At 52.5% G+C, this 15371-nt stretch overlaps 1 protein-coding gene across 1 annotated transcript in view; it reads left to right on the top strand.

Annotated features, from left to right (window-relative positions):
- The window catches only part of PLPPR5 (phospholipid phosphatase related 5), a 78017-nt gene extending 62997 nt beyond the window's left edge, over positions 1-15020 (top strand). Inside the window, exon 6 of the mRNA XM_036015265.1 lies at positions 14806-15020. Within this exon, the coding sequence (XP_035871158.1) occupies positions 14806-14838 (33 nt within the window). The 3' untranslated portion in view covers positions 14839-15020. The remainder of the gene's footprint in view (positions 1-14805) is intronic.
- The last annotated feature ends 351 nt before the right edge of the window (positions 15021-15371 follow it).

The raw sequence follows: 15371 nt of genomic DNA, 5'->3' as shown, positions 1-15371 counted from the left end.
CGTTGCCAAATATTTGTATACAGTGCTATCATTCTATACCCTGAATGGTTTAACAGTTCTTTTTGTTGAATTTATGTTCATACACTTTTATTTACAGTGAGTTTTAAAATAGTAGCTGGTGGGGAGATTACAGGGGGGAAGGGTTGAGCAAAAAGGGAAAAGAACTCCTGGACATGGACAACGGTGTGGTGATTGCTGGGGGTGGGGAGGGGGGCATATAAGGGGACTAAAAAGTAATGTAAAAAAATAAACATTAAGCTTAAAAAATTCAAAAAGGTATGCATGTTTAAATCATTGAAAAATAAAATAAAATAGGAGATGGTGACTGCCTGTGTAGCTCAGGTGTTTAGAGTGTTGTCCAGATGTACCAAGGTTGCAGGTTCGATCCCCGGTCAGGGCACGTACTAGAATCAACCAGTGAGTGCATAAATGAGTGGAACAACAAGTCGATGTTTCTCTCTCTCTTTCAAATCAAAATAGGAGATGGTGAAATCAAAAAAATATTCTATTAGAGTCTTTAGATTGCAAGAGATTGGTGTTTATTGATTTTTTCATTAATTTCTTTGTTTATGAGAAATTTATGTGCTTTGTTTCACTCTGGTAGTTGGGAAATAAAATGGTGGAATTCTCCCCTCCGACCCCCACCTGCCCAGCACCCAAGCACACCCCTCCGGAGCCGGACTCTGCCCTCCACGCGTGTCCTCCCTGCTCCCGGGCAGAACCCAGCCCGCACAGTGGGTGGCTTGCTCCCCCCGCACTTTCGGCTCCCGGCCCATCAGAGCCGCGCTCCTCGCTGGAGACACGGCAGGCCTCCCTGGGCGCTCTGCCGGGGGCTGACGGAGGACTGTGCTCCGGGGAAGCCCGCAGCGGCTTCTCCTCCCCTTCTCAAGAAGGAGTCCTAAGGAGCGTGTGCAGGAAACGGATTGCTTTTCATCACAGTTCCCGGCGGGAAGCGAGGCAATGCAGGATTGCTCCTGCGGTTCCGTCCTCATAACCGATAGCGGGAGATCCCTGCGGCTGGTCCTCGGGGGAGAGGAGGGAGCTGGGGGGTTGGGGGGGGGCAGTCTGGGCCGGGGCCTCTCACGGCCGAGCACTCGCAGTTATTTTCTGGTTGTCAGTGTGGGGTGGAGACCGCAAAGGGCCTCCCTGAGGCACCAAGTGCTTATGTCACCCCGTGTGTCTGAAGCACACGTCTGGGCAACGGGAAGGTGCAGGGTGATTACGGCATGCCGGCGGTCTCCATTATTATGTCAGCGATTCATCCCTTAATCATGGGATGTTTGTCACACACTTAATGGCCGAGGTTTATGTGGGAGAGTCCTGATTTCCCCGAAAGCCAGTCTGAGCGTCATCACGGCTGGTTTTATGAGCAGATCCATCTGTGGGAGCCAGCCCGTCGCATCCCGCCCTCGCCTAAATGTCTGTCACCGGAAGCATCATCATCACAGCGGTTCGGAGTAGCGCATCAGTGCGTGTCGGTGGAGAGTTACGGGCTCAGTGGAGGGACCAGTGCCTGATGCTGTGGCCGTCCTTCCCCTGGGCGGGGAGGTGGACTGGCCAGGGGTTTTGGGCCGTTTTGACCAGGGGCCGCTGACTTACGTGCTCTGTGACTCAGTTTTCTCAGTCCTAGGATGATAGCTGTGGAAGTTTGATACCAGTTAGAGTACATTTCTGAAAATAAAAGGGGAAGGACAAGAAAGGCGGTTACATTTGCGGAGGGGAGCAGCTCCTCTCCACGGTGGGGGCAGCTTTTAGAAGTAGGTGACCCGAGAAACGAGGTCGCTGGCCCCCTGGCCCGCGAGGGAGCTGCTGAGAGAGTCAGATGCCGTCACGGCAGGATGCACGCCGGTGTGTCCCCGAGACCGCAGAGCACGACACCCACACGGCAGAGTCCGGTCCGTGATGCGGGGGGCAGGCGGCGTGCGGCGTGCGCTGCAAATGCACAGGGGACTAACACCGGCTGGAGAGAGAAACCGGAGGGGAGGGCGCATCAGAGGGCCGATGCACCCACCCCGGCAGATCCCGCGGGAGAGAATGCACGGAGCTACGGCGATCGTCAGACGCTCTTGAAGGAAGCCGTTCTTCTGAATAAACACCCGAGTCTCTAGGCCAGCGGCGTTAGCTGGGTGCAAGGGAACAGTGAGGTATACTCCAGAGCTTTGGTACATGTTAGTGGGGTTTCTCAATGTCAGTGCTGCAGAGAGAATCCTATAAAAGCTGGAGAAGATGGCGTTACTGTTCCCGATTGTGAGCCACCCCCTTCCTTAGGCAGAGGGTCCCCTCTGGTCCAGTCATTTTGAACTTGGTCTCTGCCCTGTCAGTCAGAAACGTATGGAGCCACCATGACTTTCTGCCAGCCTCCGTGCTCTGGGGCTCCTTCCAAGGCAAGGCCATGTTCTGGGGAGCAAGAGCCGCTCCCCCAGCCTGGGCTCCAGAACCAGGTGTCCCCCTGTCACCCTCAGAAGATGCACGGGGCCTGACCACCAACAGGCAGGATGAAGGAAGGACACATTTTTGTTGCCAGAAGCCACTGAGCTTTTGCAGGAAGGAGGTACACACCCAGTGAGAGCTAACACACACACAGCGGACACACGACCCAGGACGGACAGCGTGCCGGCCTCAGGCCCCTCCCGGCACAACACTAGACACCAGAATGGAATGGGGTCGTGTCTTCGAGTTCTTAAGGGGAAAAATGTGTGTGACATAAGAATTCTATTCCCACCCAAAAGGTCATTTAAGTATTCAGATAATCATGAGAGACCATATATATAAGAATTCAGGAACTGCACCATTGTTGACCTGCTCACTGAGCAATACGCCCGTATCCAAGCTCTCACACTGGGAAACGTCAAGATATGAAGGAGCTGGCAGAAAGAATGGAAACCATTCAACGTAGGATTGATCGGCACTGACTGTGGGAAACACAGTCACAGGAACAGCGCCGCGTGAGAGCACCCCGGAAAGAGACGAGATGCAACAGTAGAGCGATGGCAAGATGAGACAAATCGTAGGTCATACAACCGACAGCGTAAACGTGTGGTGATTCCCAGATGTCACAGAGGAGAGACTCGGTGTCACTGTTTCATTCTTGGCGTTGCTAACTAGAAAAAGAGAGGGGCAAGCATGTTTAAAAATAACAGCTATCGAAAGGAGTTTAAAACAATTTATAAAAGGCCAACGACGGTGTACGGTACAAACAACACTCTTCTCAAAGGCTGATACCTGTGATACACAAAATGTCTGTAATGCATGAGGCCTGTCCGGGAGGGGTCCAGCCATGTGATGTGAAAAACAGACATTTACTGAAGAAGACACATTGTGCACAGGACAATGATGCCTCAGTCCCCTTCAAAGTTGGGACCTCACCCAGTTCTCCCAATGGCCATCAGCTGCCCCATCATATTTTCCTGAATCTCATCAGTGGTCTGAAATCTCTTCCCTTTCGAAGGTGATTTTAGTTTTGGGAAAAGCCAGAAGTCACAGGGCACCAAATCTGGGATGTAAGGGGGATGAGTCACTTGGGTGATTTGAGTTTCATCAAAAAACTCTGCATGAAACAAGATGCATGAGCAGGCACGTTGTCGTGATGAAGCTGTCAATCACCAGCTGTCCATAGCTGTGGCCTTCTGAGTCATCGGAATAGTTTCCACAGAGTGTTTAAGCTCAACACAAAATCTGATGCAGATTCATTGCTCCACTCGCTCAGTCATTTTGAATGTGACGGCCACACAGTGCACACGCTCATTTAATGGTGTCTACCACCCCCCACTGACTAGTACAGTGAAGTCGTCATTGCTCACACATGCGCATTCCTGTCCACTCTCCTGGGCTGCCAGGTCACGTTGATGTTGTGCAAACTGTTCTCATTGTATTAAGAGTGGATGGACTTTTCAAACAGACCCTATGTATATATATTATGTATTTGTATAACACCCCCCCTCCTCACACCACACACACACACATGACCAGGATCCATTCCCATGGCAACTGCAAAGGAAAGTGTGTGATGGGTAAGAGACGCCCCAAGGACCCAGAGAAGCAAACGCATCGACTGTTATATATATAACTTCCTGACTGAAAAACAGGACAAAGGTTAGGACCAGGCAAGTCCTCAGATGTCAGGTGCGGACGGGGAGTAAGCACTCAGAAAAGGAGTTTGTCACCTGGGGGAAACCCACGAGCGGCCTTCACATGGTGACGACGCTGGTTCTCACCCTGCGGGCAGTGGGGAGCCGTGGAGGAAAGGAAGGGGGGTGTGCTGTTCAGGATGGAGGACAGATGAAGAGGAGCCACGCTGATGCAAAACAAAGCAAACACCCAGCTCGTGGACAAAGGTGACAACAGGGCCTCCCTCTCGGGACAGCTGTGTCGTGCCGCTCTGACAGGCCAGACTTCCGGCGGCCAAGCCCGTGTTCGGTCGGGTGCCAGGCCTCATCAGGGAGCTCTCTGGGCCCGCTGGCCGCTGTTACAAAGTGCCGGAGACCAGGTGGCAAACAAACAGCACAGAGGCATTTCCCACAGGTCTGCAGGCTGCGAAGTCCAAGATCACGGTGCTGGTGCATCCGGCGTCTGGCTCCCAGGGGCCATCTTCTCGCTGCGCCTTCATAGGGGGACAGGGAGGCAGCTCTCTGGGGCCTCTTTCCTAAGGGCGCTAATCTCACTCTGGGGGACTCCATCCCCGTGACCTAATCACCTTCCAAAGGCCCCGCCTCCTAGCCCCATCACATTGGGGATTAGGTTGCAATGCCTGCATGTTGGGGGGACGTGCACACTCAGACATGCAGGGGTCACCTGACCTAGCTCGGGGATCCACCCTGCTAGCCCGGGTGTCACTCAGGAACCAGCCCCATCGCCACCCCAAGACACACGCTGCCCTTTCACCCCTGCCTTTGCCTCTTTTCTTCCGAGGGTTCCCTTGCCCGTGACTAAGCACGGGGTGGGGGGGGGTACGTGACATCTCCCCCAGGTCCCGCTGGGCCAGGCTGCACTCACTGCGGCCACGAAGCCTGGCACACACGCCTGTCCTTTGTCCCCTGCCCCTGCTGTGTCCACTCCAAGGCTGGCACTCAGGTGCCATGACGGTACGCAGGCGCACTGTTGATTTTAACTGACACCATCCTGAGCAACTCAGGAAAGGGACGCTATCTCGTAAGGGAACAAAAATACTTAAAAACAGATAAAAGCATGGATGGGGTCTGGTAGAAAAAGGAGTATTTCTGGTCCATCTAAGAGGAATTCCTACCTATGTAGTTTTATTAAGCAATTAGAACAGGCTTACGGCTATGTCAGGAGAACTCAGAGAGCTAAATTGTTGGTAGAGCAAATGGTTTCAAAGAAAATAATTTTTCCGCTTAAACCCCAGCGTCCTTTTTTTCTTAGGTCTGTGTGATCTAAGTAGTCGAAGCGAAGGGGAGCCCCCTTCCCAAGGACAAGAAAGGGGAGGCAGTGCTGGGACTAACCAGCAAGGCTACAGTTTTGTGTCCCGACAGGGGCTCCGCGCCCACGGGAGCACCGCGGCGGCTCTGCGTGGGAAGGTGCTCCGAGACGAAGAGCAGCGTCTCCTGAAGGAACTCGGGGAGCAGTGGGGACGTTACATGCATCTAGATACGGCAGTGAGTGCGCGCTATCACAGGTGGAAATGACCAGCATCCATTCCCATGGCAACCGCAGAGGAGAGTGTACGGACGGGTGAGGGGAAGTCGCAAGGATCCAGACAAGCAAATGCATCGGCTGTTCTGCAGATTATCCAGTCTCGGGGGCCCGGGTGCAGGCTGAGCTGGAAAGTGGGAGGAGGGGCGTGCGGGGCAGAGGCAGGCTTTTGCAGCTGCAGGCGGTCCCGGGTTTGGAGCCTGGCGTGGCTACGTGATAACTAGGCAGGATTACACCAGCTCGTCCTCCTCTCCCTACCTGAAGACTGATACAGCCACGGCTGCCTTCCAGGGTCATCGTTGGAACGACCAGATCACAAACAAAATTGTCGGCACACAGCAGGTGCTTTGGTCAAGGGAGTTCCCCCCTGCAAGATCAACGATTTCTGTAACAGGATTTTCATTTTATGTCAGACTAGGGCACCCCGATAGAAGTACTTCATGGAATTAAAGGTTCACCCAGAGTGTCTATGAAACACAGAGCTTGTGCGGACACTATTATGCCATAAAACACGGCGCACATTAGTGTCATAGCAACAGCAACACAGCCCTGTGGTTCCCCGCCAAGACAAATATGATTATGCATTTCGGTGCTCCCCGGGATAAGTCCCTTTGAGGTTTCAGAATGTGGACGTGGATAAGTATGGCAACCCATTAAAGATTCATTCGCTTTCTATAATGCAGATCTTTGTTTTATGGAGCTGCTGGACCGAGATGTTAACTGTTACGTAGGATCTCGCCAAAACAACTCTATTAGTGATCGGGCATCAGAACGGTGGGACTGAGTCTAGCCATGCTTCTTCAGGCATTTGCCTTCAATCTGAGCTTGGTGCACTTAGGAAAAGCATCCGGAGTCAGTCAGTGTTTGCATGCTGTGCTCTGTTCTCATGTATCTAATTTAGGCTTAAAAGAAGTCCGCGGAAAATGGAAACATAAAAATTGCAACAGGCATCAACGTTTGAGGGTAGAGAAACGAGCACATGTTGTTCTTATTTTCCCTATTTGTGCTCCCAAATATTCAGTATTCGTTTCTCCACACTGTTTATAAATTGTACCATGCAAAAAATAAAGGCCACGTTTTTTTTCAGTCACCTGGCAGGCCTTTTATGAAAGCATGTTTTCAGTAAACTGCCGTTGAGCATAAACACGTTTCTTCCTCTCACTTGCGTGAATACACGCAGTGTTGATGACGGCGTATTTCCACGCTGCCATTCCTGCATCAGACAGGGATGGGTCAGAACATCATTTCCATGCACACCCAGGTAGTCACGTGGGGAACCTCTCGCCATGTACCCCCCTCCTCGCTCAGGTTTGTTTCCGTACAGGGTTCTAGAAACACATGTGAGGCCCTCCTAACCAATCTGGAGCTCCACGACACCACGGACATCTTTTGTAGAGAACATGTCAAGTTTTAGCTGACTAAAACAAGGCACATAAACAATGACCCACCCACAATCTTATGAAACAACCACATTTTGTTGGGTTTGTTGTTTTCAGTAAAGAAGCATCAAGCAATTCGTGCCTATTGTTTGCAGTTTGAAAATCCAGGTCACCTGCCACAGCAGTCCCCAGAGACTCTTCTCCCAGCAGCCCCCGGCCCCGGAGCTGTCCGGGGCCTCCTGGGGGTCCAGGGACCGGGAGCCCGCTCTCGCCCACTCGGCGGGATTTCTCAGACGTGGTCACGCACTCATGCACGGGGAAGCTCATCCTCAACGAGCGCTGAATACGGGCCTGGAAGTAGGCAAAGAACTTCACACCTAAAGTATCGCTCCAGTTTTCATTGGAATTCCATGTCTTCTTCCTGTTCGAAGAGAAGGTGATGCAGGTTAGGGAACATGCCCTCGGCCACACGGCCGGTCCGTGTTCTGGCACGAGACTGCGGAACAGAGCGCTCCGTTGCCCACGTGCATGTCCAGGTGTGCTGCATGGCTATCACCATTATCAGCTGCGGCTCAGATCCCTCCGCCGCTCTCCGTGCGACATCCCGCTGCACAGGTTCGAATCCCCGTGCACTCGCCGCCACCTTGGTTAGGCGTAGGGAGGGTTGCTTTCACTTCCGCCTGTCCACGGGAAAAATAGTGCGAGGGCAAGCCTCTCCCAAATGTAGACCTTTGAAATGCCAATGAAGAATTGAATTAAAAATATAAATGAAAAATAAAATTAGAAACAAAGTGGAGACACTGGAAAAAAAAGAGGATGAATGGTCAAAGCTTTGGGTGTGAGTCATATCCTTAATGCAGAACATACTGTTCTTCATCATCTTCACCAGTCTTGGCAAAAATAAACGAAGGGGTCCTCGAAGTGGCTCCTAGTGTGGGAGTGGCAGGTAGAACGTCCATTCCGAGGACAGGGACGGGGTGAGGAGGCTCTGATTGCGGGGTCCAGTTCCAGGTCGCATCCAGCGATCCCATCCTCTCCATGGCCTCCAACAGACCGCCCCCACCCCGACCACCAAGCACCGCAGACACACGAGGAGCCGCAGACTTCCGTGTCGACCACTGGGAAGTGTCGAGTGAGCGTGAGACCCAGGCTTTCTCCAGACCCTCGTGCCCAGTGAGGCTCTCGGCCAGGCACACACGGTGCAGCTCCCAGAGGTCTTTGGATGCGGAGATTTTAGCTTTTTTGAGACTCATTCAGAATGACTGCTTTTTGGGGTAACGCTCATTTTTTAATCAGAAAAAAACGGTAGGGTTTTATGGAATTGTTTCTGTAGGCTGGATGATGCTGACATTGCCGACCCGCCTCTTCTGCGAGGTTAGGTAGCCGTTCTCGGGCGGGTGTAAAAGCCCCGAGTCCGTCCCTCGCTCGTGGAAGGGCGAGTTTCCGGGATGCACACCCAACCCCAACGGCTCCTGTCCAGCCGGCCTGGGCTTGGGCCCAGGGCCTGTGCGGCACCAGGCACGGCCGGCGACCTGGGCGCAGAGGCAGCCGCTGGCCTCGGTCCAGCTGGGCCCGCAGCGCTTCTGAAACAGTGGGTTTCAATAACGGCTGCACATGACAGCCGTCCGGAGAGCCTAATGTACGATTCCCGCTGACCGGTTGCGCTCCACACCGATTAAACCGGAGTCCGAGGGGTTGCATCAGTAATTTTTCTAAAAGCTCCCGGGCGACTCCGACGCGCAGCCAGGAGGGAGGACTGGGGCTCCTAGGGAGTCACTGGGGGAAGCCCTCAGCGTCTCTGGCTCCCGAGGGCTTGGAAATACTTCTCCAGGTCTGCAGCCCGTGCGTCCCTTGCCAGCGGGCGGGCCTCCGGATTAATGAGCTCGCCCAAGATAGCTGCCCGGAGGGTCCTTCCTCCTCTAGGGAGAAGCCGTTCTCTGAGAAAGAGCTCTTAATCTCTTTTCCCACACAGCACCCAAAAGAGCCCTTAATGGCCAAAAAACTCTGAGCTCATCTGAAAGTCAGAATGGACACAGAGGCGCTGGGGAGGAAGAAATGGTTCCCAAAATCTTCTTTCCCAGAAGAACGTGGGTGGACCACATTTGAGCTCGGATGCGGGCCTCCCTGCAGCTGTAATTCATTTATTAATAATTATAGGACCACGAGTCCTTAGCCTTAATCCTTCGTGCTGGGTGCTTCTCAGGGTTTGAAACATTTTGTATTGTATTTTTAGATTTTATTTATTTATTTTAAGAGGGGAAGGGAGGGAGAAAGAGAGGGAGAGAAACATCAATGTGCGGTTGCCTCTTGCGCGCCCCCTACTGGGGACCTGGCCCAACACCCAGGCATGTGCCCTGACTGGGAATTGAACCAGCAACCCTTTGGTTCACAGGTGCTCAATCCACTGAGCTGCACCAGCCAGGGCCAGATTTTGTATTTTAAAAGACAGTAGCATGTTCTGTTACACAAGCAGTATCCATAGCAGTGCTTTGTGCGTGAAGAAGGACACTATAAGCCCTGGCTGGCGTAGCTCAGTGGATTGAGCGCGGGCTGGGAACCAAAGTGTCCCAGGTTCGATTCCCAGTCAGGGTACATGCCTGGGTTGCAGGCCATGACCCCTAGCAACCGCACATTGATGTCTCTCTCTCTCTATCTCTGTCTCCCTTCCTAAAAATAAATAAAATCTTTTTTTTAAAAAAAGAAGGACACTCTAACACAGCACACACAGTGTGACCCCTCCCATCCATCCAGGTTCGGCCTTTGCTCCCCGATAAGTTTGTAGCAATCTTAAAAGAAGTATTTGAAGCCCTGGCTGGTGTAGCTCAGTGGATTGAGCTCGGGCTGTGAACCAAAGCATCACAGGTTCGATTCCCAGTCAGGGCACATGCCTGGGTTGCAGGCCACGGCCCCCAGCAACCACACATTGATGTTTCTCTCTCTCTCTCTCTTTCTCCCTCCCTTCCCTCTCTAAATAAATAAATAAAATCTTAAAACAAGAGAAATATTTGGGTTTTAAAGTTTATTATTGTAAACTTGCAGAACTGCAAAATTCCAACCATTTTTTTTAAAAAGCTTCATGGTTTCTTTTACTTTTTTTTTTTTACTTTTTATTTCATGTCTGTGGCTTTTCTAGGCAACTAGAATATGTCTGAGGAGAAAAGGACCTTGTGCATATAATCTCATTTGATCTTAATACAATCCACTTAAAGGGTATTATTTCCGTTTCCCAGGTGAGAAAGCTGGGTCTCTGAAAGGTTAAATAGCTTGTGAAAAGTTCCATTATTGCGGGCCCACATTAAAACCCCTGGCTTCAAAGTCCGCTGGCCCACACCGCTTCCTTGCTGGTAAAGCTGAAGACTACATCACTGGATTAAAGACCTGCTCTGCACTCACCCCATCTGATGTTCAGGCTAAAAACCTAAGCTGGTCGCTGACAACCTCCCCTTGTAACACAAAAAGCTGCTTAGAGTCCTCTGGGAAGAAAGATGCTAGAACAATATTTAACCTCAGCGTCCGGTCTCGCGTGGTCACAATGCGACTCAACGCACATCAACCGACTGACCCTTTGCCCAACTCAGTAAGTCAGTGTTTGCAGAAACGCTGAACTAATACGTGAAACACATTTTGTAGGTGTCCCGGACCCAACCTAGCGAGCGTGGCCCAGAGGAGCATTCCCAGGGGAGGTCCTTCAAAGACTGTCTCGTGAGGCTGTTCGGCTGGATACTGGGGGTCAGCCACTGCGAACACCTGCGATTAAGGCAATAAACGTAGGTGCGCCTGAGCGCACTGGCCTTGGCCTTGGCGTGGGCGTTGGGCCGCAACGCGGAGCCAAATACAGAAAAACGTGTCCTTCTGGGCAGGTTTCTACCACTCTCCCAAGGGATCTGGCGCTGGTGATTATTTCTCTTTCAAACGTGGTTCATGTTTTCACTGAGTTTTCTCTCGTGAGCATCCCCCAACCACACAGCCCTGCCTGTGTTGGCTTTTCTCGTTTCCCCTTGCGACGTGCTCTTTTTGCACGCTCCCCTATTTTTTTCCGAGGGGAACCGCTAGTGGCACGTCGTGTCTGCTGGCGAGTCATCGCCAAATGTTCGTGTCACAAATAAGTGGCAATTTTGTTCTCAATCACTTTTTTAAAAAGTGCAGAATTTCTGCAAAAGAGTGAACTACAGATTTTTTATGTCGACCTTAGTGCTTCCCAAATTGGCGTGCTACATAGACTTCAGAATTTACCAAATTTAAGGATCTAAAGTGACTTTTCAGTAAAGGGGCATGTTTTGCACGGGAACCCTGCCCTCAAGGACCGGCTTCAGTATCTTGCTCACTGACTTGCTATGGACTTGAGTGAGTGCTTTTCTCACAGACGCGGCACTTTCTAATCCTCAGCTCTGGGTTCGAGTCTGCTCTCCTTCTGCACCCCGAGCCTCGGACTGTGTGACTTGGGGCCAAAGGCCCCATCGTTGTCCTGAGGAGTGAAACGTAGTCCACTTTTTTTTGTGACTCCGAATTACGCTTTCGTGCATGTGTTTTTGGTTTGCCTACTGCGTGTTTGCACTGTTCTCTACTAATAAGACTTATGGTTGCAAAATAGGAACTTCTACTCTAAAGGAGGGGCCCCTTGCCCGCCCGTCTGCCTGGGCATCTGCTCCTCGACACAGGTGGCCTGCAGATGTTACGTGCGGTCCTGGTGCTGTGCAGGCCTGAGACAGCTGCCCGTGGGAAAGTGAGCGAGGTGGTGACTCCCCGCACAGGCACGCGCTCTCTGGTGTTCAGGCTGTGCGCCTCCACGTCTCGCTCACGTAGCTGTTGTACTGTAGAATCGTTGTCTTACACATGGCGAGGTCCTTCGTCCTCAGCTTGTCCCTTCCCCCAATTCCTTCAGTGAAAGCCGCTCCCCAGGCTAGAAGAAAACTTATCTCACGGTGTAAAGCCTGCCGAGATAAAGAATCCATCGCTTTCATCCCGTGGTGTGGGTTCCTTTGGCCTTGACTGTGAAATTAATGAACAGATGGGCCCTGGGCTGTCTGGTATAGCCTTCCATGGACTTAGACATTACCATTCAGTTCCCCCTGTAATGTTCTCTTCTCTGTGCACAGTCACTTTGAGACTGTGTTTTCGCCGGTTTCTCTCCCTGCTAACGACCGCCTTTTGATGACCAGCCCGAGCCGAGCGGCACCCTTCTCGTCCCAGCCAAATCGGAGAAGTCATCTCAGAGGTGAACGCTTAAGGGTGACATGAAACGGAAATGGTGCTGGTCACAAAAAGCGGGTACTTTCCCAGGGCCCTGGGACCTCAAAATGTAGGCAGTCTGGAAACAAACGGTCGCCCTGCAGCTGAACTTGGTAATGGCCTAGCATCAGGCAAAGGGTTATTGCAGGCAGGGATGGGAAGCTTTAGCAGTCGGCGAACCGTGATTTTTAAATGCCAAGACTGAACTCAGTGTTTCACGGGCCTCCACAGCACACTTAAAGTTGTACAGTCAGCCCTGGCTGGTGTGGCTCAGCTGGTTGAAGCACCATCCTGTGGACTGAAGGGTTCGGTTCCCACTCAGGGAACATACCCAGGTTGCTGTTCGATCCCTGGTTGGGGCACATACAAGATGGCAGCCGATTGATGTTTCTCGCCCCATCACCCCCCCCAAAAGCAATGAAAAAATGTCTTCACGTAAGGATTAAAAAGGTCATACGGTCAAGGCCTTATTCCTAAGACGACCTTGTATCCCTATTTGGGATGGTGTGAATGTTTATACGGTCCCATTGCCCACTCTCCGTCACTTCTGCATCACTTGCTTTTTCCTCTGCTTCTGTCCTGCCTGGTGTGCACGGTCAGCAACCTGTCTCTGGTCCTTTCTCTGCTTTCTTCTGGTCCTTCAGCATCTGTGGTCCACCTTGCCAGGTGACTGGTGGCTATCCCCTGGGCTCAGGACCGCCTCGGCAAACGTAACAAGCCTGGTAGACATGTCATTATCCAGGTCAAGGCACCACGGACTCCCAGCCCTTCCGAAAACTGCCCCCTTTCTTGCTCCTCTTCTTTCTTAACTCCTTTCCTTCCTTTCTACCACCACGTCTTCCCCCTTCACCTCCCCACCCGCTGCTACGCACTGATTACTCTCCAATTTACACCTCCCCGTCTTCCCAGCCCTCACTGCCTGCCAGGCCGGCTCCCAAGGGGCAACTTCGTGTCGAAACGCTGGGCATCCAGTGTACTTTCTCAGCTCACAGACTCCGTGTCCTCACGAGGCCCGTGGACATAAGGCCGTGATGTACTGTGTCGCGGTTCCGATGGCTTCTATCGGATCGTTGTGTGTCATGGGACTCTGATAAGTCCCTTTCGTCCCAAAGCCACGCCCGCACTGTTGTAAGGGAAACTCGAGAAAGCTTCGAGATACACGGTTGAAGTCCCCGACACTGTCATCAGGCAGTTCACACGGGAAACTCAAGCTCCCGAGGTCCTCTCAGGAGGCAGGGGCGAGCACGCTCTGCTCACGCCTGACTTTCACCGATGCCGTTTTTCTCTACGGTCGTGTGGGTCAAACCTAGAAATAAAAGAACGCCTGAGGCAGGAGTTAGTGCTGTTCCCCTCGTGGTGATGTGATAGGCCTGCCTTCAGCAAAAACGAAGTTTAATGTGTTTGCACACATTTTTTCAAAACTGTTCTAACTCGTTAAACATTTTACACTTGAATCGGAAGAGGGCTCCCGTGCACGGGAGAGACCACGTGGGTGCATTCATTTCATGGAATCCCACGGGACGCCGTTGACTCGGAGTCCGTAGGAAACTGCTCTACCAGGCGTTCAGGACCGGGGTGGTGAATCCCTTCCGTGGTGCCGCCGCTGTGGCTGGGCACCGTCGCTTACGCTCAACCTTGACACAACCCTGTGTGTGGCATGGTGACTGTGCCCTACCCGTTTTCCACTGCAGGGCCTCAGCAGCCACGGTCGGGCCCTGCCCTCTGGCCCCGTGTAACTATTAGCCATGCCACAGGGCTTCCTCATACCCAGTTCTGTTGCTTGGGAAAAAAAAAAACAAAAAGGCTTCATGGAGGATTCTGTGGTTCAGGTAAACAGCAGAGAGGACCGCCTGTGGTCTGGCTTCCTGCATCAAGAATGAGTGTTGAGCCCTGGCTGGCGTAGCTCAGTGGATTGAGCGCGGGCTGCGAACCAAAGTGTTGCAGGTTCGATTCCCAGCCAGGACACATGCCTGGGTTGCACGCTACGGCCCTCAGCAACCACACATTGATGTTTCTCAATCTCTCTCTCTCTCTCTCTCTCTCTCTCTCTCTATCTCCCTCCCTTCCCTCTCTGAAAATAAATAAATAAAATCTTAAAAAAAAAAAAAGAATGAGTGTTTAAGTGGGACTGGGTCAGGTACCAAACGCCACCACGTCCCCACCGCGCCTGCGCCAGCTGCCTCCCGGGAGCGGTGCCGGCGAAGCCCCGGCATTCCAGCAGCACCGAGCACGGTGCTCGCGTGCCCGGCTCGGCGCTCTTCCGCTCTCCAGACGCCAGAGTTCCCTGTGCAGAAAAAGCAGGTACGGCGTCTTCGCCTTTCCTTGGTTCGTTAAGACTGTGAAACGCAACCTGCAAGTAGCGGCTAAGCCGACGTCCTGACACTCAGCACTAGCTCCGCAACGCCGCGTGGTTTCGCACCCGACACCTGCACGGGCCACACGGTGTGCGGTTAGGCTGACGATCGCGTGCGAAGCGCTAAGCGTTTGCTGGCGCCTCCCCCCCCCCCCCCCCCCCAGACCCTGACCTCGGATTGCTCTCTCGTTGCAGAACCACCTCGCCGCCTTCGCGGAGGTCACATGATGCGGAAGCCGCCGGGCCCTCTCTGCACTGGGCGTCCTCCCTGTTCACCGTCCACTCGTAGCCCCCGAAGCTTGTTGGTTGCGGAAGGAGTTTCTCAAGTTGTCTGATAGTTTTTATAATTTCCAACCAGTGTCGATGTGTCTGCCCCCCCCCCCCCCACTAGACTGTGAGCTCCTCCAAGGTAGGGCTGTGTCCTCTCTGTCCCCTCCTCCCCCCGTCCCCCCCACCCCCGTGACCTAGGGCAGGGTCCACCACAGAGGAGGTGCAACTAAAACGGGATGACCGCGTGGGAGCGCTGATCCCAAAATAAAGCATCGGCTTTAGTTTCTCGGAGAACGACGGAAACTACAGGAAAAAAAAAAAAAAAAACCTCTACACGAGTTCTATTTGTATTAAGAAATCCCTCCATTTGGGGCTAGTTGTACTTTTTAATTTTTCACATTATCTTTTCAGCGGTACACCGTGTTTCGTTTGAAGTGGATTTATTTCACCTGAAGTGGGGGTTTTACGTTACTCTTCAGCATGACATCGTG

Source organism: Phyllostomus discolor, chromosome 14 (assembly GCF_004126475.2).
Source record: "Phyllostomus discolor isolate MPI-MPIP mPhyDis1 chromosome 14, mPhyDis1.pri.v3, whole genome shotgun sequence".
Lineage (NCBI taxonomy): Eukaryota > Metazoa > Chordata > Mammalia > Chiroptera > Phyllostomidae > Phyllostomus > Phyllostomus discolor.
The sequence above is the reverse complement of the archived record's forward strand: the minus strand, read 5'-3'. Positions and strand labels throughout refer to the sequence as shown.